Source organism: Aphelocoma coerulescens, chromosome 26 (genome assembly GCF_041296385.1).
Source record: "Aphelocoma coerulescens isolate FSJ_1873_10779 chromosome 26, UR_Acoe_1.0, whole genome shotgun sequence".
Lineage (NCBI taxonomy): Eukaryota > Metazoa > Chordata > Aves > Passeriformes > Corvidae > Aphelocoma > Aphelocoma coerulescens.
The window spans coordinates 4,357,996-4,383,366 of NC_091039.1; the positions used below are offsets into that span (position 1 = coordinate 4,357,996).

The 25,371-nt window shown below is 60.0% G+C and overlaps 1 protein-coding gene across 4 annotated transcripts; it reads left to right on the top strand.

Moving 5' to 3' along the window:
* The first annotated feature begins 91 nt into the window (after window positions 1–91).
* TEAD3 (TEA domain transcription factor 3) lies at window positions 92–25,149 on the top strand. 4 transcript variants are annotated; one of them, XM_068996053.1, is made up of 14 exons: window positions 92–183; window positions 11,559–11,812; window positions 14,641–14,705; window positions 16,508–16,570; window positions 16,702–16,764; window positions 19,410–19,421; window positions 19,767–19,904; window positions 20,116–20,159; window positions 20,264–20,325; window positions 20,662–20,795; window positions 20,917–21,090; window positions 21,268–21,408; window positions 21,619–21,771; window positions 22,363–25,149. In XM_068996053.1, exons 2-14 carry the CDS (start codon window positions 11,677–11,679, stop codon window positions 22,474–22,476), a joined length of 1,299 nt encoding a protein of 432 aa, XP_068852154.1. In that variant the 5' UTR covers window positions 92–183; window positions 11,559–11,676; the 3' UTR covers window positions 22,477–25,149. The 4 variants fall into 4 exon arrangements, with proteins under 4 accessions (XP_068852154.1, XP_068852153.1, XP_068852156.1 ...); XM_068996052.1 differs by having other exon boundaries at window positions 120–183; window positions 11,556–11,812; XM_068996055.1 differs by lacking the exon at window positions 16,702–16,764 and having other exon boundaries at window positions 121–183; window positions 11,556–11,812.
* The last annotated feature ends 222 nt before the right edge of the window (window positions 25,150–25,371 follow it).

Sequence of the window (25,371 nt, forward strand, 5' to 3'; positions counted from 1 at the left end):
CTCGCATAAACTTTCCCGTCCCTGCGCCTGGCTCCGTGCGCGGACCCGGGAGCCCGCCGCGCTCCCCGCATTCCTGCCGCCCGCCCCGGCCCGCCCCGGCCCGGCCCGGCCCCGGCCCCGCTCCGGCCCCGGCCCCGCTCCCGGCACCCGCGGCCGGCCCAGCCCCTCCGGAGCACGGAGCAGGTAAGCGCTCGCCGGGAAGAGACTCCCAACCCCCCTTCCTCCGCCTCCTCCTCCTCCTCCTCCAGCCCCTCCTTCCTCCCGGCCCGCAGCCCTCCGCCTGCACCGAGCCCCGGCGGATGGCGGGGGGCGGCGGGGTCGCACCAGCCCTCGTCCCCCCCCCCGGCCGGCAGCTCGGTGCCTCCCCCCGGGGCTGCCCCCACGCCCCCCGATGGGGTGTGTGCGTGGAGGGGGGGGGCACGGTCGGGCTGTTTTCACTCCCCCCCGTCGGGTCCCCGGGCTCCCGCCCCGTACGGGCTGCGCTGCCCCCGCACCGGTCCCCGCCGAGTCCCCCCGCGGCGCATCCCCGGGGTGACAAAGGGGCCTTGTGCCCGCACGTCGGGAGCGTTCGGGGCGGGCGCCGGACGTTACGGGCAGGGATAGCCCGCCCCGGCCGAAGCCCCCCGGGGAACCGGCGCGGGAGGGTCCCGGGTGAGGTGCGGGGTCACCCGCGTGTCACGCTACATGTGTGTCACACGCATGTAGGGGATGAGCATACACTGACTGTATGCTAAACACTTTGTGCCTCGTCATAGGGGTGCATTGCTAACAAGGCGGCAATTAGATGTATAATTTTCAGCAGTGTGTCATCTTTATTATTATTATTATTATTTTATTTTTACACCCTCCTTGGGTTTGGTGTTGTTTTCTTTCCCCTTAACCCCCTTGGAAGGAAAATACGGCCAAGCCCTCGCAGAGCCACCCACCTCCAACCCCCTGAAACTGCTCAGGCCCTATACAATGCATTTGGCTTCTATTGACTGAGAAAAAACCCAGTTTGGGGAGAAACCAACTGGAAATGGTACCAGTGGCCCTGCTAGAGTGGCGGACACCCTGCAGCCACTCACTACTGTTGTGTGGTTGGCATGGGGTGGCAGGGGGAAAGGTGAAGGCAGAGGTTTTGGGGGGTTTTGGTGCTTTGCAGGGAGCCAGGACAAACTGGGCTGGGCGATCATCCCATCAGCGAAGCGATAATCTCCTGTGTCAGGCACGCCAGGGTATTTTGGGCTCCGGCATCCTCTCTCCCCTCCTATCGCTTTACCCCGCGCGGGTACGTGCGTGTCGTGAGTCAGGGCATTGGCAGTGCCCGGCCACCCTGGGGGGCCCTGCCAGCCAGGCTGCGAACCTCCCCCTGGTACTGGAGCGCTCGTGATGCTGAGTGGAGAATTGGGGTTTGCCAGGGTGATGAGCTCCCCGTGCACCTGGCGCCTCAGTGGCCCCACAGCCCTTGAGGTCATTTCCCCCAAGAATGGGAGGAAGAGGGTCCCCAAAGCGGGCGAGGGGTGAGGGCTCACCAAGGTCACTCAGTGGTGAAGCTGGGAGAGAAGCAGGTAGCGGGGCTGGGACCATGGTGACAGGACAGATGATGGTCACTGTGGCAGTGCCCCAGCACTTCCCCACCAGAGAGGACGAGCATGACTGTCCCGTGGGGAGAAGGCACTGGATTTGGCCCTCTTAGGGTATTACAGGGTCAGCATTCCCGTGGGAAGAGGCTGCAGATGGCTGTGGGGTCAGCAGCTCCTCCTCACAGCTGGGTGGCACAGGGGGACATTGCCATCCCCAGGGACCTCGAGCACCCAGCTACCTCCCCACAGCGAGCATGTGGCTGGCACCACGCTGGCTTTTCTGGCAGGAATAACCCTTTGAAAGCAGCGGGTCCAGCTGCCTTCTATGAACGGCACCCAGGTATCTCAAGGAGCCCCATCCTGCCTGAGGTGACTGCAACATTGGGGTGCAGCTCAGAATAGGGAGATGTTTCAACTGGGGCATTTTGGACAGCCTAACCCTCCAGCAGTTGTCCCATATCTAACATCCCTTTCCTGCAAAGCAGAATCCTCCAGCTCCATCAATAAAGGGACTTGCATCCATTTGCCATGACATGCGGTGGCTGTTTATCATGATATCAGAAACAGCATCTCCTTTTAATCGCCATTTAATCCCCATCTTGCCACCACCAAGTGGGTTGGGAGGCGAGTCCCGGTGGCCCTGGCACCGTGCCGAAGGAAGGAGCCTTTTCCCGGCGGTGTGTGAGCAGGTCGTGGCACTGAGGAGGTGGGGGTGGCAGCGGTAATCAGCTGTAATTAATGTATTAAAAAGCAAGTAACCGCGCAGCTCCCATCAAACACACAGAGAGCACGAGGCTGGTGGCAGGTGAGCTCGGTGGTGAGACTGGGTGCAGGCATGCAGCAGCCAGAAAGGGCATAAATGGGCAATTCTGGGCTGTTTGTGGGGGGAGAAATGTGTTTTCCTGCGTCAGTACCTCTACTTCTGTCTGTGGGAGTGGAAAATGGAGGGAAAAAGGGGAGAAGGGGCTGCAAAGCCCTAACCAAGGGTGCTGCTGGGATTTGTGTGACAAGAGCCATCCTGAGGCTCTTTGTGAGGTTGGAATCTCTCCATCCATCACTGAACTGGACGGATGCTTTCCAAAAATTGTCCCATCTGTAGGAGCTTCCCTGTCTCATTAAATCCTTGATGGCTATGGCAAGGGGCTGCTGGGACAGCCGCAGTGTTTACATCCCCTTGAGCGCCGTTGGTGGACGTGATACAACCAACTACCCCTGATTTTGGGAGCTTCCATCCACGGGGGATTTGCCGAGTGGCCGGGCCATGCCCTGACCTTCTCAGCTGTTTGTCCAAGGCGTTATTTGGGGTCGGGGCCAGGCTGGGAGCCGCGGCGGCCGAGCCCAGGCACCTGCGTGTTGTGGTTGGGGCAGACACCTGAAGCGCATGGGCGTTCGCTATTGCCACTGTCACGTGGCGACTTATGAAATGTTTTTTTGGAGGGAGGGAGGGAAGGTAATGATGGGGTGAGCCAGCGGGGCCATGCCCCGCACCAGCCTGCAGCGGGCACGCGGCAGGAGCGGCCGCCCCGCGCGATAACGCACGTCCGGATCCTGCTGCGGGTCTGGACTTGCTGCTGCAGCTCCCGCTGCTTCAGTTTTCCCCGCCTGCGAAATGGGAGCGAGGGGCCCCGGGAAAACCTCCTCGTGGTGCCGGGTCAGCCACTCGCTGGCCGTGGCGGTGGGAGCAGGGGGTCATGCGGTGCTGGTGCCATTTCAGGCTCCCCCGCGCAGTTCGTGGCAGGGTTTCCTGATGAGCAGATGTGGCCGGGCCCTTTGGAGGTGACAGGCCGTGAACCCCATGGTCTCACTCTTGGGGCTGGCAGACGGTGGCCTTGTGGTGACAGTGTTCACGCAGGGCTCTACGCTGGCACAGCTGATCCTGTGGGCAAAGGATTCGGGGAAATACTGATGGCAGGAGGCGCATCCCATCCTGGCAGCGCCAATCCCGATGGAGCACGTCCCCCCATCCGGTCCCAAACAGATGTGATGCTCCAATGCCCCCAGCGTCCCCCGTTATGCTGCCATGAGAGAACAGCAGCACCGAAACCCAGCGTGCCCACCGCTGCCACCTCCCAGCGGGGCACTGGGTGTGTCACAAGCTGTGCTGGGTCTCTGCTCTATAAAGGCGACCCAGAGCTCGCCCTCGGGCACTCTCCTGCGAGCCAGAGGCACAGAGGTGACTGCGGGGCTGCGCTGCTCCCGGGCAGAGCTGGCTGGCGGGTGGCAGGCGAGGTGTGAGTGATGGAGGAGGCTGCTTGATCCCCTTCCCCCTTTGCTGCCGGGGGATCGGGACGGACCCGGAGCGTGTGCTGGCAGAGCTCCGCGGGCTGCGGGGGGTGGCCGGGGAGGGGACCAGCAGGGCTGCAGCTAATTTTAGGAGGTGGGCAGAGCCTCATGGGAAGCAGGCGGCTGGAGGGAGGTGTCGCACTCGCACCGCGGTGCCCACGAGCACCGAGAGTGAGCACTGGGTGACCCTGGCTCTGGAGATGCTGCCGTGGGCTGGCAAGGAGGCCTTGCGCTGGCAGCCCAGTTTTCTGCTCTGAGGAAGAGCCATGCCCCCGGCGATGCCCTGGCTGCTGGAGGGGCGGTGGGTCCGGGGAAACACACAGGGGCAAAGCCTCGGATTCCCGGTGTGCATTTCCAGGAGGCGGGTGAGCCCCGCGCTGCTCCGTGCCTCAGTTTCTTCGTGACCGTCTCGCCAGCGCTCCCCCGGCGGAGTGCGGTGGAGGCAGGAAGGCTGGCCGGGCTCGGGGATCCTCGCCTGGGAGCGCCAAGCCTTATTATTTCCCCACAACTGTCTCCTCCTCGCTCCTCGTAAAATTAGATCCAGCTGTTCACAATAGCCACTAACTTCTCTCCGGAAGATGTTCAAAGTTTACAGACGCGGAGCGGCGCGGGTGCGTGGAGGATGGGCTGCCGTTCCCATGCCAGCTCCTCGCCGCCCGCCCTTCCCCCAGAGGCAGCCAGCTCCTGCCTCCCCCCCGCCGGCTTAGGCAATTCGGGTTTAGGAAGAAGCACACCCGCACGCAGGCATGCGAGCTCCCGACCCAACCGAGCGTCGGGTTTTTATTAGCAGGAAGATCTGGGCGCTTCACAGTCCGGGAGAGAAGGTCTGGTCCAAGACCCTGGTTTTCCCTGCCCGGCTTTGTGCCCGCGCGCTTGGCAGATGAGTTGGGCAGGGTTCTGCTTTCGTGCTTGCCAGCACCTGTGCCCAGCTGTGGCATGAGTTCGGGCTCCAGCTCTTGCATGGGGTGGCTGCTGTGTCCCCTCGCAGCCTTGCCTGGGTGGCACTGCAGAGTTGTCGGGGTCCAGCTGTGGTGTTTGGACATCAGTGTGCTGGGCAGGGGTCTAACACACTGTTCTGGGCTGTCTGGCACTCTTGGGCCGTGCTCCTTGCTGGAGCTCCTTCTTTTACCAAGAATACTGCCTTCATGTATTTTTAGCAGTTTTCCTCCCCAAGGATTCCAGAGCAATTTTTCAATCTGCAGGAGCTGGAGTCGCTGTGCCCGTCTCCAGCTCTCGGCTCGGGCAGTGGTGAGAGATGCTGGGAGAAGGCGATGAGCTGCCGTGGACTCCCAGCACGCTCCTGGCATGCACAAGGATTCGCTCGCTGGGACTGTCTGGGGTGGTGGCAGTAAAATCAAAATATCCCTTTCTGGGAATAAGTCACTGATGGGGTTTGTGCAGGGCAGCCTGTATCTGCTCTCGCAGCTCCTGCAGGACCTCAGCCAGGCACTGCTTCGAGCTTCTGAGCTCCTTGCAGGAGGGCAGGGAAGCGTGTCCCCTCACAGGGGTGACAGTGGCCAGGTGACAGTGCTGTGTCACATTCTGTGCTAGACCCTGGCAGCCAGGGACATCTCCGTGTCTTGGCTGGGGTGGTAATGCCTGACAGCCACCCTGCCCGGTGTCTCAGGAGCCGATCCCCCCCAGTCAGTTCTCACACGCCTCATCCCATGGGGTTTCTCGGGTTGGGAGCTGTGAATGTGGCAGTCGGTGCTAGCCCTGGGCTCCAGCGGGTGCCACAGCGCAGGCAGTGGGTACAGCTGCTGCCTGGGCAGGCTTGGGTTTCACAGGGGCGGAGGCGGCTGGGGGCAGGTGTGAAATTCATTGCAGCCTTCCTCCTTCTTCTCCTCCTCCTCCTTGCCTGGTAGGGTCCCCTGGGAGATATTTTCCCTGGCCCTGCTGCAATGGCACAAAATGGGGTCAGCAGCACCTGGAGCTCTTCTGCAGAGGCATTTCTCCTCCTAGGAGCCGGACAGAGGGCTGGTGGGGTCCCTGGGATGCCTGGCTGGCCCCAGTGGTAGGACACTGTCCCACTGCAGGCACAGAACTGCCTGGCCCAGGCTTCCTGGTGCTCCCCTAACACCAGGGACCCTTGGCTTCCCCTTAGGACAAGCTGGGAGTCCCTGAGGACTCAAGACTCGTTGGCCACTCCAAGCTCATCTACAGGGAATGTTCAGGGGGAGATGTCCTGGGATGGATGTATTTTGGCGAATTCAGCGGTCCCCAGTGCGTGCTGTGCCCAGCACTGGCTGTGCCATGGGCCACCAGCACTGGGGGTGTCACGGGACGGCATGGGGGTGGCCCATCCCCAGCAGGCAACTCCAACCCTGTTGTTTCCATCCAGCTCGTTTCATAACACAGAGAGCAATTAATGCTCTAAAAGCTTTCTATTTATGCGCTGCTGGGTGAAACGCCCCATCCTGGCTGGGCAGGGCAGCGTAATTGGGCCAGGGAGGCACGCTGGCTTACAGTGTCCGTCTGTCCTCTGCCCTCGGGTCCTGAGCCTGAAGACTCGAGCAAAACCGGCTCAGGTCCTCCAGAAGCCGAAACCCAGCTCTGCCACCCTGCCAGGACTGGGGGAAGAGGAGGGGATGGAGGGATTGGTTTGGATGCCCGTGATTCTGCCGTTAGGAGGGAGCTGTGCCCTGGGTTTGCCTCATCCCCTTCCTCCTCTCTGCCCAAATATTTCAGGAGCAAATCGCTCGCATTTTCTCTTTGTTCATCCACAGCCCTCTGGGATGAGGGGTCTGAGCATCCCTCAACCTCGCACCGCTGGGCGAGGACCAGCCACATCTCTGCCAGGTAGAGGCTCAGGGCTTTGCTGGGAGCTAGGGGACCCTTTGGCTGTGGGGGTCCAGCTGGAGCTGGGGGGCATGGAGAGCCTGGGGCAGCCCTGGCAGTTCTTCAGACCCTGGTGGGATGCTGCCACGTGGCTTCCTGCGGTTTCCTCGCTCCAATTGCTTCCTGAGCTGCCCGCCAAGCCGGAAGGGACAGGAAGTGATAGAGGGGAGGAAATTAGTTGGGCTGTCTCACGGGGAGCTGGCCTGGTGCACGGGGGGCTCTGCCACCACCTGGGTCCCCAGATTGTGCCAGGGGACCCTTTGCAGAGGATGTGGCCAGTCAGGAGGTGCAAACCTGGGTGGGAGAGAGCAGGGTGGCCACCCTTCCCTCCACGAGCCAGGGAATCCCTCACCGCAGCCCGAGAGCTGTTTGGAAGAGGAGCACAATGTAAACAAACCTCCTTTCACCACCCTCCTGCCGCGCTGCGTCCTGCTCGGCCGCTGCCACCCGCCTCGGTGAGCTCTGGTTGTCCCTGGGACAGCCATGTGCCAAACAGGATGGTGTTTCCCTGTGGGAATGGGGCATGGTGTTCCTAAAGGGTCCCTGGGCAAGATGCCAGGGATTTGGGACTCCTGTGAAGAGCTGCAGGGTCATCCTTGGCAGAGCCAAGAGCATCCTGCTCTGTGCACTGCAGTGGACAGACAGGGCAACATCTTCTCCAGTGTGTTGTGGTCTTGCTGGTGTCCCCCAGGAGCTCCACAGCTTTTGGGTTTCCTTCGAGGGGCTCTGCAGAGCTGGTGGCCGTGTGACCGTGTGGGCAGCATTCCTCCTGGCCATGTCACCAGGTGGGGAGAGGCAGGAGCAGCGACACAGCCCCCAGCCAGCACTCCCCTGCCTGAAACGAGAGCGGCACGTTAACGAAAGCCTTTGCCTGCCTGCAAATCACTGCCTGCATCAGGACCCCAGCTGATACAGATTTATTGGCTCTCCCTGAGCCCCAATGTGCCAGGACACGCAGGAGCTGGGGTGCCCTAGAGCCTTGGCTTTGGGGTCTCACAGAGCAGTCCCTGGCAGGGGCTGCATGCTCAGTGCTAGGGAGGATGGGGACTCGTGTTCCCCTCGCCTCCGGAGTGTGGGTGCCATCAGTCTGGTGATGGGGAGGGGGTGATAGCAGCCTCATGTTCCCCCACAGGGCTGGCGCGGGCGGCGCTGAGCCGGTGCAAGGCTGAGCTGCTCTGTGCTGATCCTGCCCAGGCTTGTCATGAACTTTTATCCTTTTGCTGTGGGGTCTGCGTGCAGGGGGGAGGGAGAAGGGCTGGATTGCCCTGGGCCCCCTGCATGGGGAGGCAGGATGGAGCCAGGATGCAGCTGGACCCCTCTCCCTGTTCCTCCCAGGGTTCTTTGCCTCTGCAGTGTCCCCAGCACCTTTGCAGAGTCTTTTTGTCCCAGTGTCCCCCTCCATGGGCTGGGGGAGCCCCAGGTAAGAAGGGGTCCTTGGGGCTGCTCTGCCCCACACCTTGTCCCTCTGGGCAGTGCCAGCTGGGGACATGCTGTGCTGCCATTCCCCTTGTGAAGCGAGTGCTGGTGACCATGCCCTCCAGTCCAGGTGGTTTGAGGAGATGCTGTGACAACAGCCACCACCCCCGTCCCAGTTTGGGCGAGACACAAGGGGCAGTGCAAGGGCTGCTGGGGCTGTGCCTCATGGAACACCAGGTGGGATGATGCTTTTGGGGCTGACCATGCTGGGAAGGAGGAATATGCTGTCTCCCAGCTCGGCAGCATGGGACAAGGGTGAGTACTGGGTGCACAGGGGCATTGTGGGGGTGACGGGCACCTCTGCCCATGTCATGGTGTCCCTGTACTCCCAGCCCCAAGTGCTCTCCCCTGTGCCACCCTGAACGTCCCTGACCCGATCCCTATCACAGCTGGTTGTGCTGGATCCAGCAGCACCTTGCTCCTGGCTTTTGACACTCACAGGGTGCCCAAAGTGCTTCTCTGACTGCAGATGCTGCCTCCAAAGTATTTCCTTCCCTCACCTGCCACAAAACACCCATCTCTCAGGCATCCTTTCTTCTTTGCAGCCCCCTTTGCTTTTGCAGGGTTTAAAGAAGTTTCTCGTTGCTCTAGCAGGGTCCCCAGCCCCAGGCAGCTCTCCCAACAGGGTGGCTGCCTGCAGCCCTGCTGCCTGCTCAAGCCCCAGGTTTCCCTCACGTCCCCCGCACGTGGTGCTGGGGCCGAGCTCTGGGAGCCGTGGGAACACCGTCCCGGTCTCCTGGGCAGCCTTGACCTCGCAGGGAGATAAGGGCTGCCCTGGAGGCATCCTCCCCTGCCTGCTGTGGGCACCGCGTCCACTGGGGGACCTCACAAGTGTGCAGCCCCCTCCATTACCCTATAAAGCTGTGGGCTGGAATGCATCCCCACCACAAATTCAAGGGGCGAGTGAGCTGGATGTGGGTTCACCCTCCTGGCGTGGGTGTCAGTGATCATCCCTGCTCAGGGGTGGTGAGCATCCTCACAGTGGGCAAGCATCCCCTGGGGATGTGGGTCAGTGGTCCTGGGATCCCCAAACCCTGCAGAGATGTGCTGTGGGAGGGGTGGTCTTCCTGCCCTGGTCCCTGGGGAGCAGCTGGGAGGCAGGAGCCGGTGACGTTTTCTGGCAGGTCCGGTCCCCTTCCCTGCCCTGAGCAGGTCTGGCCACGGTCTCCGCAGGCCGTCCAGCCGTGCCGGTTCCCTAATTGCTGCTCTTGTTGGTGTTTTGTAAGGGCAGGGTGGAGCGGCACTCGGCCGTGCCTTGCGTCAGCGCGGTGCTTGCACCCTCCCTCCAGGAAATCCAATGTCTTTCCCTGGCCAAAAGCAGGTTCGGTGGAGCAGGAGGAGGAGAAGAAGAAGGAGGAGCTGCTTCCTCGCACCTTGGCCGGGGCCCCAGCATCACCCTCCCTCCTCTCCCAGCTTCCCTGAAAAGGCTGGGCTGGGATTTCCCTGCTGGAGGGGGAGTGGGGTGGGAGGGGGCTGGGGACTTCCAAGGGAGGGGGATACATGTGCTGCAGGCACGGTGTGGGGTCAGCCGTCACTCTGCCTGTGCAGGCAGTGCCTGGCACAGGGACCCGGGGCACCGGGCACGCTGCCTGCAGTGGTGCAGCCAGCTCCGTGGTTTTGCTCTCAGCCCTATAGCTTTCCCCTTGGCCCCCAAAACATCAGCTGGGGAGGGCAGGGGGTCTGGTGAGTCCCTGTAAAGTCACCCTCCGGCACCAGCTCTTGGGGCTTTCCCCTGCTAGGGTGAGCTGATGACAGCCCTGTGGTGCTGTGGGGCCCCGGGATGCTGCTGGGTCCTGGGCTGGCACCAGGCTGCAGGGTCCCTGACCACTGACATATTTCGAGACTGGGGGCTCCTGAGCTGCCACAGTGCTGAGGGGCCTGGGGCTGCCACGGGCTGCTGTGGGGTCTGAGACCATTGAAGTTTTTGAGTGCTGCTGGGTCTTGGGCTGCTGCAGAAGCTGAGGAGTCTCAAGTTCCCCCATGTCTGGAGGTCCTGGTCTGCCAGGGGGTCTTGGGCTGCTGTGAAGTAGCCAGGGTTCAGCACCAAGGCAGTTGCACCCCCAGTGTAGGTGCCCCACTGGGACAGAGCCCTGATGCGCTTGGTGGGCTGCAGGGGGGAGTGAGAGTCCCCCTGGGCCTGTCCCCATATGCCACCCTCGCCGTCCCTGTGCAGTGCCTGGTCCCGGTGTTCCTCTGCCCTGCCATCCCCAATACCCTGCTGGGTTTGGACCCTGCATCCGTGCCAGGGGCTGCCCCAGGGAGCCCCCAGCAGCAGGCACAGCCGGGGTGCCGCTGGCCCGTCCGGCACCGCTGCCGCCATCCCTCCCTTGGCCGGCTGGCTCGATCCTACAATCCAGTTCTCCTTATTTGGCCACAGTGCTCAGCAAGAGGGGGAGCGGCGGCGGGGGGGACGCGGGCAGGGACGGGCGGCGGGACCGGAGGGGCTGACATCACATCGCGACGAGGGAGAGAGAGGGATGGGGGGGCTAAGTTTCTTTTTTTATAAAAGGAAAAAAAAAAAAAAAAAAAGGCAGCAAGGCCTCGCAGCGCACTTGAGCCAGCGGGCTCAGCAGTTCCTTTAAAAGGAGATGTCTGTGCCGGAGACCTTTGTACACTCCCAGCCCGTCCGGGAAGCGCGGCGGCGCAGGAGACACCTCTCCGCTCCCACCGCCGGCAGCTGCCGCCAAACATGTTATTGCAAAACACTGAAACGCTGCACTGGGAGCTGGGCAAGAGCAGGAGGAAGAGGAGGAGGATTGAAGGCTCCCCAGCATCATCCACCAGCTGGGGAGGGTCCGGGGCTCCAGCTGAGCATCCTCAGGGTGGGGGGCCTCTCCTGGTACCCGGGGAAGGGCTGCTGGACGGCTCTGGCCACCTGGTTCCCATTAGTGGGGTCTGGCTTGGAGCCGCTCAGCATCTCCCTTCAAATCCCAGCTCTGCCTTTGCCAGGCATGGTGGAGCCGGGATTTTGGGGCCTAGGGGTGTTTTTTGGGCCAGCTTGCCCAAAGAGACTGCTGTTTGGCAGTGGGTACTGGTGCAGGGTCAGGGTTCACAGGCTGTGGGGCTGCTGCCATCCTGTCCCGAGGTGTCAGCCATAAACACCATGTGCTCAAGTTCCTTGTATGGATAATACAGTAGCCGGGGCAGTTTCCTTCCCAAGCTTTATTTGGGTGGATCTTGGGTGGTCACTTGTGACTTGGATTTGGGGGTACTCGTAGAAATCATGCTCTGCCCCCAAGGAAAGCCTGTTTGTGTGTCTGATGCCCTACAATGAGATGCTGCTCTGGGTGCAAGTGGGAACAGGGCCAGGAATAGACCTGGCCCCATGCTGCCACTGCACCCCATGCCCCCAGCAAGGGTTTCTGGGTCTGACAGGTGTCCCCTGTGTCCCAGCAGGTTGTCGCGTGTCCGTGGGGGCTCGGGGTCGGAGCCCAGAGCAGCCAGCACCATAGCGTCCAACAGCTGGAACGCCAGCGGCAGCCCCGGGGAGGGGCGGGAAGATGGCCAGGACGGCATGGACAAGAGTCTGGACAATGATGCCGAGGGTGTGTGGAGTCCAGACATCGAGCAGAGCTTCCAGGAGGCGCTGGCGATCTACCCACCCTGCGGCCGGCGGAAAATCATCCTCTCAGATGAGGGCAAGATGTACGGTGAGTGATGGGGCCGGGATGGAGGCACCGGGCACAGGCACCGCGCCGCCAGCCAGGACGGGGAGCGAGGGCTGAAGCGAAACCTCCTGCCCCAAACCCACGCTGGGGCATCGCCCTTGAGCATCCCCCAACCCCGAAAGCAGCTGGCCCGGGTTCATCCCAGAGCTGGAGTGGGGAGGTGGCAGTGACCTGCGTGCCCTCCCTCTGCTCTGGCTCTCCCTCCCGCTCCCTCCCTCTCTCGGCCCTGCCGGACCGACTGGTTTGGTGAAGCCGTCGGGCAGGGAGCGGGCGCGGGCAGGGAGCGGGCGCGGGACTGCGGGGCCGGGGCAGCCCCAGCCCTCCTACTCCCCTGTGCCTCTGCATCCCTCCCCAAACCTTCCCCAACCGGACCTGGTGGCCAGAGCACCCTGTGGCAAGAGCCATCCACCCACCCTGAGCCACCTGTGCCCAGCTCAGTTTTTGGTGACTTCATTGGTGGCAGCAGGGCTGGTCAGCCCCGCTGGGGTGATGATTTTGGAGGTGTCAGCCTCGGTTTTGGTGTCTCTGAAAACTCCCTATCCCTGCCTGGGTAGGGACTGGTTCCTCCTCCCCTCCACATCCCATGATGTCACCCCCAAGGGCCAGTGACTTCAAAGTCAGGAGCAGGCTGCCATATTACCATCACCCCATGGTGATGACAGGACCAGGGCATCTCTATCCCCAGCCTCTAAAATACACCTGCCCAGGATGCTGGTGTCACAGCAATGGCTCACCCAGTGCCAGCAGAGAGGGACAACAGGGACAAGATTTTCTGGAGAGCACCATGCCACTGTCCCTACACCCATGCCAGCTACCTGTGCCACCCCATTTGCCAGGGCCCCCAACCCACAGCATCGGGGCTGGTGGAGGAGCAGGGTGAGGGGGAGGCGGGGGAGCACAGGGCTTCCCAAGCGTGTGCATTTTTTGGATTTCTTCGGGAATAGCTGAAGTGCCGCCGGGAGCCTGGCCCTTCGAAGCACGCCCCAACCGGTTTTTCCAGCCTTTCAGAGACATCTGGCAGCTGCTTAAAGAGGCAGCAGCCCCTTGCCGGCCGCCTTTCATCTCCCCCCACCTTCCCCAGCACCTCCCCACTGGGACCCCCAGGACCCCTGGCTGGCATTACCGCGCGTACCAGGGGCACTGGCAGCACAGGCAACGCCAGCATGCAGCACAGTGGTGTGCCAGTGCCTCTGCTCTCTCTCACCATCCCTCTTTTTGGGGGTTCCACGGGTGCCCGTGGCCGTGCCAGCCCATGCCACACTGGTGCCAGCACTGCGGGGGTGGCAAAGCAGGTGGGAGCTGGGGAGGCAGGACCCAGCACGGGCACACTGGGCCTTGCTACACTCGGCTGCTGGACGGGTTATTTTTAACCCAGCCTGTCCAACTGGTTCACGTGGTGGTGTCAGGGGAGAGGAATTTGGGGAATGTGGTAATTTGGAGGAGGACGTGCCCTCGGAGGGAATGGCACGGTCCAGATGAATCACAGGGAAAGGGACAAGGGGCAGGGCACGTGGGCACAGGGATGGCTGTGAGGGTGCAGCTTTGGACATGGTGAGGCAGGATGGGTGCAGGCGATGCTGCCCCTGGGTGCTGGGCATTAGGGCCGAGTCCAGCAAGGCACCCACATTTCTTTCCTGTATTTTTTCCCCCATATTTCTTTCCCACGGGCAGGGTACAGGGAAGAGAGGATGGGACTGAAGAGCAGGGCATGCTAAGGGGGATGGCGAAGGTGTACCCCCAAAATGGGGCTCAGCAGCAGGGTCCCTCCTGCCAGCGCCCTGCTGCTGGTGTCATCTCACCTGGGCTTAAAGGACACCCTTTAAGACCTGGCCCCTGCTAGGCGCTAATGAGGGAGCCAGCCCGGGATGGGAGGCAGGAGGGGTGGGAGCTGTGCTCAGCGCTTCAAGGTGCCACCAGGGTGCCATGCTGGCTGTGCAAGGGGTACCCCCACTGTCACCCACCCACCAGCTCCTGCCTGGCGTGGGCACCCCCAAGGGGCAGCTGTCTCTGCGTGGCACCTGGCCCTGTCCGTCCCCATGTGTGTGTCCCCCCAGGAGGGCCCAGTTGCTGTGGGGCTGGGAGGGGGCCAAGCGGGGTGGAAGAGGAGAGGGGGGGAGTGTATTTTTTTTTTTTTTAAGGGATTTTTTTTTATTCTTTTAAAGCCGAAACCCGCTCCAAGGGCATTTCGACAAGTTCCAACCGCGACCATCTGGTCCATTAAAATAAATCTGGCGTGCCTGGCTGCCCCCGTGCGCGGGGGGGCGGCGGCGGGGGCCGGGGGGGCCGGGGCCGGGAGAAGAAAGCTCCCAGCTGCTCTGACGTTCGAACGTAGATTGGCCACAGCTGGCCCCTGAAATGTGGCGCAAAAGCAACTTCTGCTTCGAATTAGACCAGGACGTTAGGAAATACTGGTGGAGAGGCCAGCACAGCTTGGGAACGGGAAGCGGGGTGCCGGGGGGGCAGCCCGGGACCCCCGCGGGCACGGCTGCCCGGAGCGGCTTCGTTGGCTCTGGTGGGGGGGCTCCGGCTGGGATAGGTTTTGAGGGGGTCAGTGGTTTGAGGCACCGCTGTGGTGGGGGTCCCCGGTGACTGTCACCTCCGTCTGAGCCCCGGGGCTGCTAACGCAGCGGGGTGGGGGGCGCGGGGTGGGTGCCCTGCCCTGGCCACCCCCGTGTCCCCGAGGTCGCCCCGGCACTGTCGCGTCAGCGCCACCTCCTGGCAGCGCCTCCCTCGCCAGGCCGGGGGGGCGGCGGGGGTTTCGGGGCCGATGCCCCTCGTGTGCCGAGGCTGACCCCAGGCTCTGCCCGCAGGTCGTAACGAGCTGATCGCCCGCTACATCAAGCTGCGAACGGGGAAGACACGGACGAGGAAGCAGGTGAGGCATTGCTCTGCTTTTTCTCCTGGGGTGGGCTCGGGGCGGGGTGGGAGGTGGTGCCAGGTAAGCCCGAGGGGAAGCGGATGTCCGGCTGCATCGCTCGTCCTCTGTGTCCCCTCCTCAAGCCACTGCTGCTGCCAGCAGGTCCCCCATCCTGTGCAAGGAGCTTCGCCTGTCAGCACAAAACCCCTGGGGTTTCCTCTCTCTCAGGATGCCTGGAAACTGGGAGTGTGGGGGGCAGACAGCACCCAGCCCCCCCCACCTGGCTGGGGTCACCCTGCGGGTGACAGGAGCCCTCAAACTGTCTGGGCAGTGTGTGTGTGTCTGCATGGGTCTCTGTTGCGCCTCCTGGATCGGGGGACTTGTTCCTATCTCTGCCCCTTGCCAGGCTTTATGCCGCTTGTGCCAGGTGCCACAGCAAAGGCACTCCAAACCCCGTGGGCTGAGAGCAAGGCATCCCCATCCCAGCCAGGGATGCAGGGACTGGCGGTGTGGAGCTGGTCCTGGTGGGGCTGGAGGTACCACAGAGCCCTTACCCTGCTCTCACTGCCCTGCCCAGTTGGATGCTGGGGCAGGCAGGGATGCAGGCAGAGCACAGGCAGCGATGCTGACAGGGCAGGGGCACACAGAGCTCCCTGCAAGCCCTTGCTGCGCCAAACCTGTCTCAGGAGTGGGCTGCTGCAGCCCTCGATGGGACACGTCCCTTTGTCATGTGTCCAGTGGCTCTTCCCTCCGCTCGTGGTGGCCCCCAGCCGGGAGCCAGGCCACCTGTCCCAGCAGAGCCAGTGGCTTTGGATGCTTGGGAGCATCTCCCACCTCAGGGAGATGGTTGGGTTTGGGACACTGATTCTGGGACCATCCCATGCCACAAGTCCTCACAAGAGAGGGATGCTGGTCCCCAGACACTGAAGGGGTCACTCCTCCAGGACTTACGCTGAAAGGAGAGGGGCTGGGGGTCTGGCCACCGGTTCTGTGTTCAGACGAGTGCCAAGCAGCACTTCATTTCTGGCTTAAAGACTTAGCTGCCCTCCCCCCTTCATGGGGGAAGGATGCAATGCTCTGGGGGACTTGGGAAAGGCATGGGAGAGAGCACACATGGCACTGATCCCTCTGTGCAGTCATTTCCTGGACAGCCTGGTATCTCCTCATGGACAGCCTGGCACTGGTGGGAGAAAGTTCTTGCCAAAGTCAGCCCTGAAGCCCTGTGGGTGCATGGACGCCCACCTTTCCTGTGGGTAGCCCTGCAGTCATGTCGTGCCTTTCCTGCCTGGACATCAGCCCCTTTAGCTCCCATCAGATCTTCTTTAGATCTTGCTCTTACAGGGGCCTGGACACAAAACCCCAACCTTTCTCACTTTTCCCACATGCACAGTCAGCAGGAGCCCTGGGGCAATGTGCCAGTCCCTCCTGGACCCTCAGGCCCCACCAAACAACCCGTGGCACCTCAAACCTGCCAGGCTGTATTTTCAGCTTGTGCTGCTCACAGGGGCTGGCAGGGCCTGTCCGTCTGTCCCCAAGAGATGGTCAGTGAGGACCCCCTCAACTGCAGCAGCTCTACACCAAGGAGCTTCACCCCAGCTGGGGAGGGCACAAACCAGCATCAACCAGCAGCGGGGACCCCCCTGCAATTTTCCTTCCTCCAGCTCTTGGCAGGTGCAGGACCCTCAGCATCTCCAGGAGCAGCCAAAATGCTCCCGCGTTTCTCCGCACTCCCTCCCCCGGGGACAGCATCCCGCCCTGCGGGGGGAACGTATCTTCACGCTCTCTGTGTTTTCCTTTCCGAACGGCGTGGCGGGCGCTAGGTGTCCAGCCACATACAGGTTCTAGCTCGGAAGAAGGTGCGGGAGTACCAGGTTGGCATCAAGGTACGTTGACGCCCTTGCCCAGGTGTCCGCGGCGGTGTCTCTGTGAGCATGGGCAGCCCCTCTCCTTCCTCCTCCTTTCCTCTGGTTGACGGCTCTGCTGTTCCCCCTCTCCTTCTGCTCTCTCTCTGCAGGTCTCTAGCCACTTGCAGGTTCTTGCCCGACGGAAATCTCGTGAGATTCAGTCCAAGCTGAAGGTACGCCCTGCCTCGCCTGGCCCCCGCCTGCTGACGACTAACGCACTGGGCTCTGTGGTGTGCTGCTTGCTTTCCTGTTTTACCTCTCTTTTTTTGGTGTTTTTTTTTCTTCCCCCTCACTTGGCTCCTTGGATCAGATGGTTTTTACAGGCATCATCGTGGGATGCCCAGAGAGAAGTGCAAGGAAGGGCAGCAGAGCCCTTCTCTTTCTTCCAGGAGGGTGAACGTGGGTGCCAAATCCCCTCTTTGCATCCAGGCAAGGACTCTGCCATGGGGAGATGGGGGTTTAAACCCTCCTATGGTGATGCATGAGGGCTGCCCCCTCTTTTGGGCCATCAGGGGTTCTCCCACGAGGAGAAGGGCCTCCCCAGGGTAGCCAGCGAGGAAAAGTGAGGTTCAAGGTGTGCAAAGGCCCACTGCCCTCCACAACTGAGACCTGACCCAGCTCAGAACAGGTGCCGGTGGGATGTGGGGAGAAGCAGGGGGGCCCCAGGAGTCCCTGCAGGCTGCCAGCCCGGTGGCTTGTGATGCACCAGGGTGTGAATACAGCCCAGGGGCACCCCAGGGGTGTGAGTGGCAGCAGGTCCAGGTGGGGCCATGCTGCTGGGGACGGGGGCACAGCAGTGCCAGGAGCCAAGGGAGCCAAGTGAGAAAAAAATGGATCATTCTCTCTCTCTTTTCTGGTTGGCTTTTCTTTTCTTTCCTTCCTTCCTTCCTTTCTCCTAACTGGAGCCCGACTAACCTTTCCATAACTGTTCCCACCAAGCTTTGTGGTGGCAGTCGGGAGGGTGATGATGGGAGGACATGGGCAGGGCTGGGGGCATCACCGAAGGACCAAGCCCTGCTCGGGTTGGACCCACATGGTGCAAGCTGGGGGACAGAGAAGTCCCCACTGCACAGCCACCCACTGGGGACAGCCAGCTCCTGCGAGGTGCCTGAGTTCATCTCTGCACCATCACACCAGGGAACATCTCCTTGTGTAGCTCCAGGGCTGATTTCCTGCCTTGCTGTGTGAGTGGGAGCCCAGAAAATCTTTCAGCCTGCTGACCTTGAGGTCCCAAAAGCATCACCGGCTCCCGCTGTCCTGGGTGCTGTGTCCATCTCCAGCACTGAGGCTGTCAGAGTTGGCAGCAAGGGGCACCATCAGAGCTGGAGTGTTTTCATCCTCAGAGCTTTAACAAACTCCAGCTCATGCTGCCTGGGAGCCCACCGAGATGTGCCCCCCAAAGCCTTTCAGCAGGGACCCCAGTGCCCCATGAGCAGGATGCCAGAAGGGCTCCCGCAGCCAGACAGGTTTGATCTGCTAGGAGAAGCCAGGAGAGAGCACCTGAAACTATTTTGGGATGCTCCTTTGGGCTTATATGTCTTAAACCCAGTCTCCAGCCCAAGAGGGGCAGTCAGGGAAGTGAGGGGGGCATCAGGGTCAACAAGAGCAGAAGCCTTTACAAAATAAATAAAATAAAATAAAATAAAATAAAATAAAATAAAATAAAATAAAATAAAATAAAATAAAATAAAATAAAATAAAATAAAATAAAATAAAATAAAATAAAATAAAATCTTTCCTTGCCACGTGGCACAGTGCAGATCAAGGGGGAGTTGGAGGCAGGAGTGACCCCAGGGGTCCATGGCTGTGCTCTCCAGCCCCAGCCATGCTGCCTGCAGGATTCTGGCAGGGAGCAGCCAGGGCAGAGATCCCCCTGAGCAATACTCAGGGGATAGAGAACATCCCTTCTGAAGATCAGTGCAGGCAGCCCCCTGCCCTCACCCAGCACTGTCCTGTGGGATGAAAACTCACTTCTGTGAGCAGTATCTGTGTTTTTGAGCTGCAGTCATGTGTGTGTTCATGCTCCTGGCGTGTGGCTGCACGCCCGCCCTCCTGCCCTGCCCCAGGTGAAAATAAATGAAGCATTGATCCCTGGGGAAGGTTCAGAGGGAAAGCAGAGGGCGTGCACTGGGATCAGCATGAACGTGTCCTAGCAGTGCGAGTGGAGGAGCAGCCCTGCTCCGGGCAAGACCTGGGAGCCCTGGAGCTCCTGCCCAGCAGTGCTGTGGAGCAAAAGGGGAAAGGAAAAACAGTTGGTCTCCTATATCACAGGAGGGTTGTGCTCGGGGTTTTCTTTGCAGTGCCTGTGGGGCAGTTGGTGCCCATGTCCCAGGGCATCCCAGCAGCTCTTCCTCTGCGTGCCCTGGCTGCAAGCACTGGAGAGCCATGTAGAGGATATTAAAGCCTCTGAGGAGGCTGTAGAGGATATTAAAAAGCCAAGAAAGGCACAGGCCTGGCTCACCACAGTGACCTCTTAAAAGAGTGGATGGGGGGCTTTGGCATCCCATTCCTGGTGGGATTAAGCCTGGGCATCAGTGGCCACCACGTGCATCCCCCGGTGACCAGCCAGGTCAAGGGGTTCACTCCCCACGTCGGGCTGTGGTGATGAGCCAGGGTGGGGGGTACCCAGCTGTGCTGGTTTCAGCTGGGGTAGAGTTAATTCTCATCACAGCACGTCACAACCAACCCGTGGCTGTGCTGTGGAGAAAATGAACTCTGCCCCAGCTGACACCAGCACCGACTATGGGGGGGTGTACAGAGCACCCAAAGGCTCCCATGACACTCTAACCATTTTTTTTTCCCTTTCTTTTGCGGACAGGCCATGAACTTGGTAAGTTGAGCTTGAATCTGAAATTCCTTTTGTTCCCCATTGCATTTTGCCCTCTCCAGTACAGAGGCTAAAAACCCTTCGAATCATCGCCAAGGGGGGGAGGGCCACCAGCAGCGGGAGGGGGACATTTCCCAGACCCATCAGCTTTTGCCCAGAGGATATTGGCAAGCTTCAAATGTTAATTAACATTTGAGAGGGGGTGGAGGGATCACTCTGCACCGGTCCCTCGGCTGGGCTGTGGGATTGGCTGCTGGCTTTGCAAAACCTGTCAGGCACGCTCGGATTGAGGGAGCTCAGTGTGCCCCTGTAACCCCGCTTCCCTCCTGTCCCCCCTTTTCCCCTCAGGACCAGGTCTCGAAGGATAAGGCTCTGCAGAGCATGGCTTCCATGTCCTCGGCGCAGATTGTGTCGGCCAGCGTCCTGCAGAACAAGCTCAGCCCCCCCCCTCCTCTTCCTCAGGCCGTCTTCTCTGCTGCCCCCAGGGTGAGGACAGCCCCACACCCCCCACACAGGGACACCCCAGGGTGGTGGGGACACCACGAGCCACACAGGGGGCAGGGGGAGATGATCAACAGCCGTTCTCAGCCGTGGTGGCAATGCAGGGGCTCCCTGCTGTTTGCAGCAGATGAGGAGGGAAATTTTGGGAGTGGGGAGAGTCAGAAGCCACTGACTCTTCCCTGTGCTGTTTCCCCAGTTTTGGAGTGGGCCTATCCCAGGACAGCCTGGACCCTCTCAGGAGTGAGTACAGACCCCTCCACACCTGGCACCAGGCAGGACCCCACCTTGGCAAGGGGCTGGGGCATCCTGGGCTTGGTAACCTGATGATGCTTTTTCCTTTCCAGCATTAAACCGTTTGCACAACCAGCTTACCCCATCCAGCCACCCATGCCTCCATCACTAGCCAGTAAGTCATGTCCTTACCCCCTTGGAGGAGACCCCGTGCCCCTGCCAGGTCATATTTGTCCTCTGTCCCCTCCCACCCACTATGTCTCCTCCCCAGCCCTACTGGGGGAAAAGCCTGAATTTAAATCCAGCAAAAAGCTCCACAGTGAGCAGGACTGTGCTGCTCCCAGCTGGGTCCCCTCCAGTCCCTTTCCACCCAGTACATCCCGTGTTTTAGCCGCCCCGTGCGGGGCGATACAGGAGGGTGGGGGATGCAGGGGGGACAGCAGCAGTGCAGGGGGGGCTCACCCCAGTTCCTGGCTGCCCCTCCACCCCCATGTCACTCCCCCTGCCCCAGGTTACGAGCCCCTGGCTCCGCTCCCGCCAGCTGCCTCGGCCGTGCCGGTCTGGCAGGACCGCACCATCGCCTCCACCAAGCTCCGGCTCCTCGAGTACTCCGCCTTCATGGAGGTGCCCCGGGATGCCGAAACGGTAACGGTCCCCTCCACATGCCCACCACCCACGTGGGATGGTGCCCGTCCATCCCCGTGCCTGGTGGCATCTTGCTCTTGCCTGACCTCTCCTGCTGCTGTCCCCACCCCGCTCCCTACAGTACAGCAAACACCTCTTCGTGCACATCGGCCAGACGAACCCCTCGTACAGCGACCCGCTGCTGGAGGCCGTGGACATCCGCCAGATCTACGACAAGTTTCCTGAGAAGAAAGGCGGCCTCAAGGAGCTCTATGAGCGTGGGCCCCAGAACTCCTTCTTCCTCGTCAAATTTTGGGTATGCTGCCGGGAGGGTTAGGGTGGGGAGGGTCTTCCTCGAGCCGCAGGCTCATTGTGGGTCGGGCACTCCGCTGGCAGGGTGGGAGCGTCCTGGGCAGCTCTGAAAGCTGGTGTCCCTCATCCCCATGGAGGGCTGGGTGTGGTGGGGCCTCATGGAACCCTCTCCTCTCTCCAGGCGGATCTGAACAGCACGATCCAGGACGGGCCAGGGACCTTCTATGGTGTCAGCAGCCAGTACAGCAGTGCAGAGAACATGACCATCACAGTCTCCACCAAGGTGTGCTCCTTTGGGAAGCAGGTCGTGGAGAAGGTGGAGGTGAGTTCCATGCCCCACTGCATCAGGCAGGGGTGGGAGTTGGTCCATGGTGGGTCCTGGGATGGAGAAAATCCCGGAGCTGGGTGTAGGATACATGGATGCCTGTAGCATGTTTATGGGTGGAGTGGAGAGGACACAGCCATGTCCCAGTTGGCCACCACCACCCATGGGACAGCTGCTCACCCTACTCACCCTGGCTGTCCCCTGCAGACAGAGTATGCACGGCTGGAGAACGGCCGCTTCGTCTACCGCATCCACCGGTCTCCCATGTGCGAGTACATGATCAACTTCATCCACAAACTCAAGCACCTCCCGGAGAAGTACATGATGAACAGTGTCCTGGAGAATTTCACCATCCTGCAGGTACCTCCCCTCCTTTTCCAGGGGGTGTGTCCCACCAGGAGCGTGGAGCCCGCACTTGCATCAACCCTGCTGGCCCCACGCACACCTGGCTGTGCCTGAGCCCACACAGCCCCTGAATTCCAGGGAGCAGATCTTGGTGGTGCAAACAAAGGGGCTGTGCCCAAGCCTGGACAAATCTACTGGATAATGGGGAGCAAAATTTTCATGGTGCGATTAAATTGGCTGTGCCTGAGTTTGACTGTTTGACTTCACCAAAATTACCCAAATAATGAGTAGCAGTTTTTGGTGGTGCAAATGCAGTAGCTGTGCCTGAGCCAATGCAGCCTCCCCCAAACAAATTTTTGGTGGTGCAGTTCAGGCTGTTCCTGAGCCTGTGCAACTTCCCCAAAACTGGGTAGTTAAATTGCAATTAAACTGGCAATTAGCGCCATTAAATTGGCTGTGCTACTGCCTGTGCGACCCTACAAATAATGGGTAGCAGATTTTCTCATGGTGCAAAGTGGCTTTGCCTGAGCCCATGCAACCTCCCCCAGATAACAGCATCTGTCCACGGGCACAGCACTCCCCTGACACATTCTGCTCCTGCTGCAGGTTGTTACGAACAGGGATACCCAGGAAACCTTGCTCTGCATTGCCTTCGTTTTCGAGGTCTCCACCAGCGAGCACGGCGCCCAGCACCACGTGTACAAGTTGGTCAAGGACTAGGGGCCCTTGGGGACAGGCAGGGGCACGAGGAGCATGCAGGGGAGGGAGAAGGCCATGCAGAAAAGCCACCCGTGCCTGTTGCCTTGCGAGAAACCATTTGAAGACAGAAGGAGAAGGAGGAGGAAGAAAAACAATAGCCAAAAAAGACTGACTTGTGATCGCAGATGTTTTCTACTTAGGAACAGTTTCTTTTTTTTTTTTAAATAAATAAATAAAATTACAAAAAAAAAAAAAGGAAGAAGAAGAAGAAGAAGAATGGGAAAGGAAGCGTAGGGAGAAAGGAAACCCACATCCAGCGCTGGAGAGGGAGAGACCGGCCCTCGGTGTTGCTGATGAAGGCCAGGACCCCACCGTGCCACCAGCAGCAGCAGCAGCAGCGGGATGTCGGAGCAGAGAACGACTCCTCCCTCCTTTCACCGCCGCCCTCGCTCAGAAGTGGCCCCGGTCCTGAGCGGAGAGGAGCGAGCACTGATGGTCAGGAGGATGTAGCACCGTGCCAGGTCTGGTCCGCCACCGATGGGCATGGCAGCGACAGCGGCGTTGGCACCGCGTGGCACAGCCCAGGGGGCCGTGGGGACGGATGTGCAGGGCAGGAGCAGGGCAGGGCAGAATGGAGGAGGGGACACTGCCACCTCCCCAGGGATGCTCCTTCTCTATGCCCAGTGGCGGTGAAGGCATGAGGGCATCGACAATGCAAACCATGGGGTTTTATGGATCCTTTTTCCCCCCTTTTTTTTAAATTAAAGTGCTTTTTAAAAAGACACCATGCTTGTAATCAGGCTGATGACCCTCTGCAGTGGCCAGGTGCTCCCCTCCCACCCTGCATAAAACCATGGGGTTTTATGGATCCTTTTTCCCCCCTTTTTTTTAAATTAAAGTGCTTTTTAAAAAGACACCATGCTTGTAATCAGGCTGATGACCCTCTGCAGTGGCCAGGTGCTCCCCTCCCACCCTGCACGGGAAGTTTCTTATTTAGGGAAAGGTTTGGGATGTCTCCATCTCTGGCTGGGTTTTGTGTGGAATCCCGAGCTCTGCGTGCGCTTTCAGGAATTGCACTTAGGGGTGGCCCAGGCTCAGTGTCCCCACTGTGGTTGCTTGCTGAGGAGTCAGGAGTAGAGAGCAGTGAGGGCAGATTTGCCTGATTTACTTTGCATATGTACATTTTCCTTGTTTCTTTGTTTTTTTGTTGTTCCTTCACCTTTTTTTTTTCCTTTTTTCTGCGATGACTGTTCCAGACTGCTCCGTCCGCTTGCCTGCATCCTGTGGGAAGTGGCCAGGGAGGTGACTTGTGCAGGGAAAAACATACTGAGCAATGCAGGGCCAAGCTGTCAGTGGGCAGAGTTCAGGACAGAGAGGACAGAGACAGACAGGGGACAGAGAACAGGAGGGATGCCAGGATAAGAGACTGGGTCAGCTTGGAGGTATTTTTGTGGCTGCAGCCCAAAGTAAGCCAAGGCAGTGTGCCCAGTCCTGAGGCTGCGACTGCAAGGGCAGAGTCTGGGGAAAGCATCCCCAGAGTGCAGGAGGGTCACAGAGGGACAGAGGTGGCAGGGAGCAGGGTGGCAGGAGGCTGGCAGAGGGACAGGGAGCCCGAGGTGGCCAGGTCTGATGGGTTTCTCATGTTGTCAGGGGAGTGAAGGCAGGGGGAAGGAGGACAGGAGTGTTTTGAGGGGCACTGCAGCCCCTTAGGGAGGGGGACAGGGCAGGTTTAGGCTCAGTGTTGCCAGTGCAAGGAGCAGGAACAGCCCCAGAGCTCAGGAGAGTGCCTTGGCTGCCACCTTGATGCCACGTGTCCTGCGAGGCATGGGGACTTCGACCTCTTGCTGCTGGGAAAAGCCACCCATCCCTGTGGGACAGGGCAGAGCCACCCTGGCCCCGTGCCGGGCCAAGGGCTCAGTGGTGGGACTGGACTGAGGTGGCTGCTGTGAGCAGGGCAGATGGAGCAGGGGGGAAAGAGAGAGGGAAAAATCCAAGGCCAGGCACTGGCATACCATCCCAGGGCTGTGCTGGGGCTCTCTGGCCAAGTTCTCATATGTAGCATGTTTGTTTGTTGTTTCGTAGGTTTTGGGTTGTTTTTTTTTTTTCTTCTTCTGTTTCACTCACTGATCTAAAAACTCTGGGAATGAAAACTCAAAACTCCCCCACATAAAACACAGGCGTGCCCCGCTCTCAGCCCTGATGGGGGACGAAGCTCTTCGTTAACTGGACCGGTTTGTGCCTCCATCCCCCCCTCCCTCCTGCCTGCACCGAGCCCAGGGCTCACACTGCACCCCACGCACACAGACTGGTGCCCCCAGCAGCCCTGGCCGGGGTTTAGTCATGATCCAAGACACTTTCTCAACTCCCCTGCTCCCCAGCCCCTCCGTTCTCCTCCAGTGTATTTATGAATTTCACATGAAGTACTGTTTTATTTTTTTAAAGACTTTGTAAAGCTTACCAGGGTTACAATCACCATTTTTAGAGCTGCGTCAGTCCACAATGTTAAAAATCCATTTTTTTATGTATTATATTTTTTGTGTATTTTTTTTAATCCAGCTGTGATGGGTTGTATCATATATTTGTTGTGTTTACTGTATCTGTCCAACTTCAAAGAGAGGAGACTGTGGAGCTCCGAGAAAACTACGGTCTGCTGAAAAAAAAACATTAAAATTATTTGTTCATGGGTTGGCTCAAGCAGTTCTGAAGTTCCTATTTTATTTCTTGGGATTTTCTTCAACAGCCAGGACTGTGAGAGCTGCTGTGTCCCACGTAACCCCTTGGCTGGGTGACGCTTCTCCTGGGACCCCAGTTCTGGGTACCAGGATGCCACATCCAGCTGTGTTTTGCTCTAGTTTGCATCAGTACTGCAGGGTTTGGTGGGGAAAGGTCGGGCTGGCCATGGCAGACGCTCCCGCT

Coding starts and splice junctions, on each gene's coding strand:
- TEAD3 (XM_068996053.1), top strand. CDS start 11,677: ATGGACAAGAGTCTGGACAATGATGCCGAGGGTGTGTGGAGTCCAGAC. Junction 11,813..14,640: donor AGATGAGGGCAAGATGTACG/GTGAGTGATGGG, acceptor CTCTGCCCGCAG/GTCGTAACGAGCTGATCGCC. Junction 21,409..21,618: donor AGGTCGTGGAGAAGGTGGAG/GTGAGTTCCATG, acceptor TGTCCCCTGCAG/ACAGAGTATGCACGGCTGGA.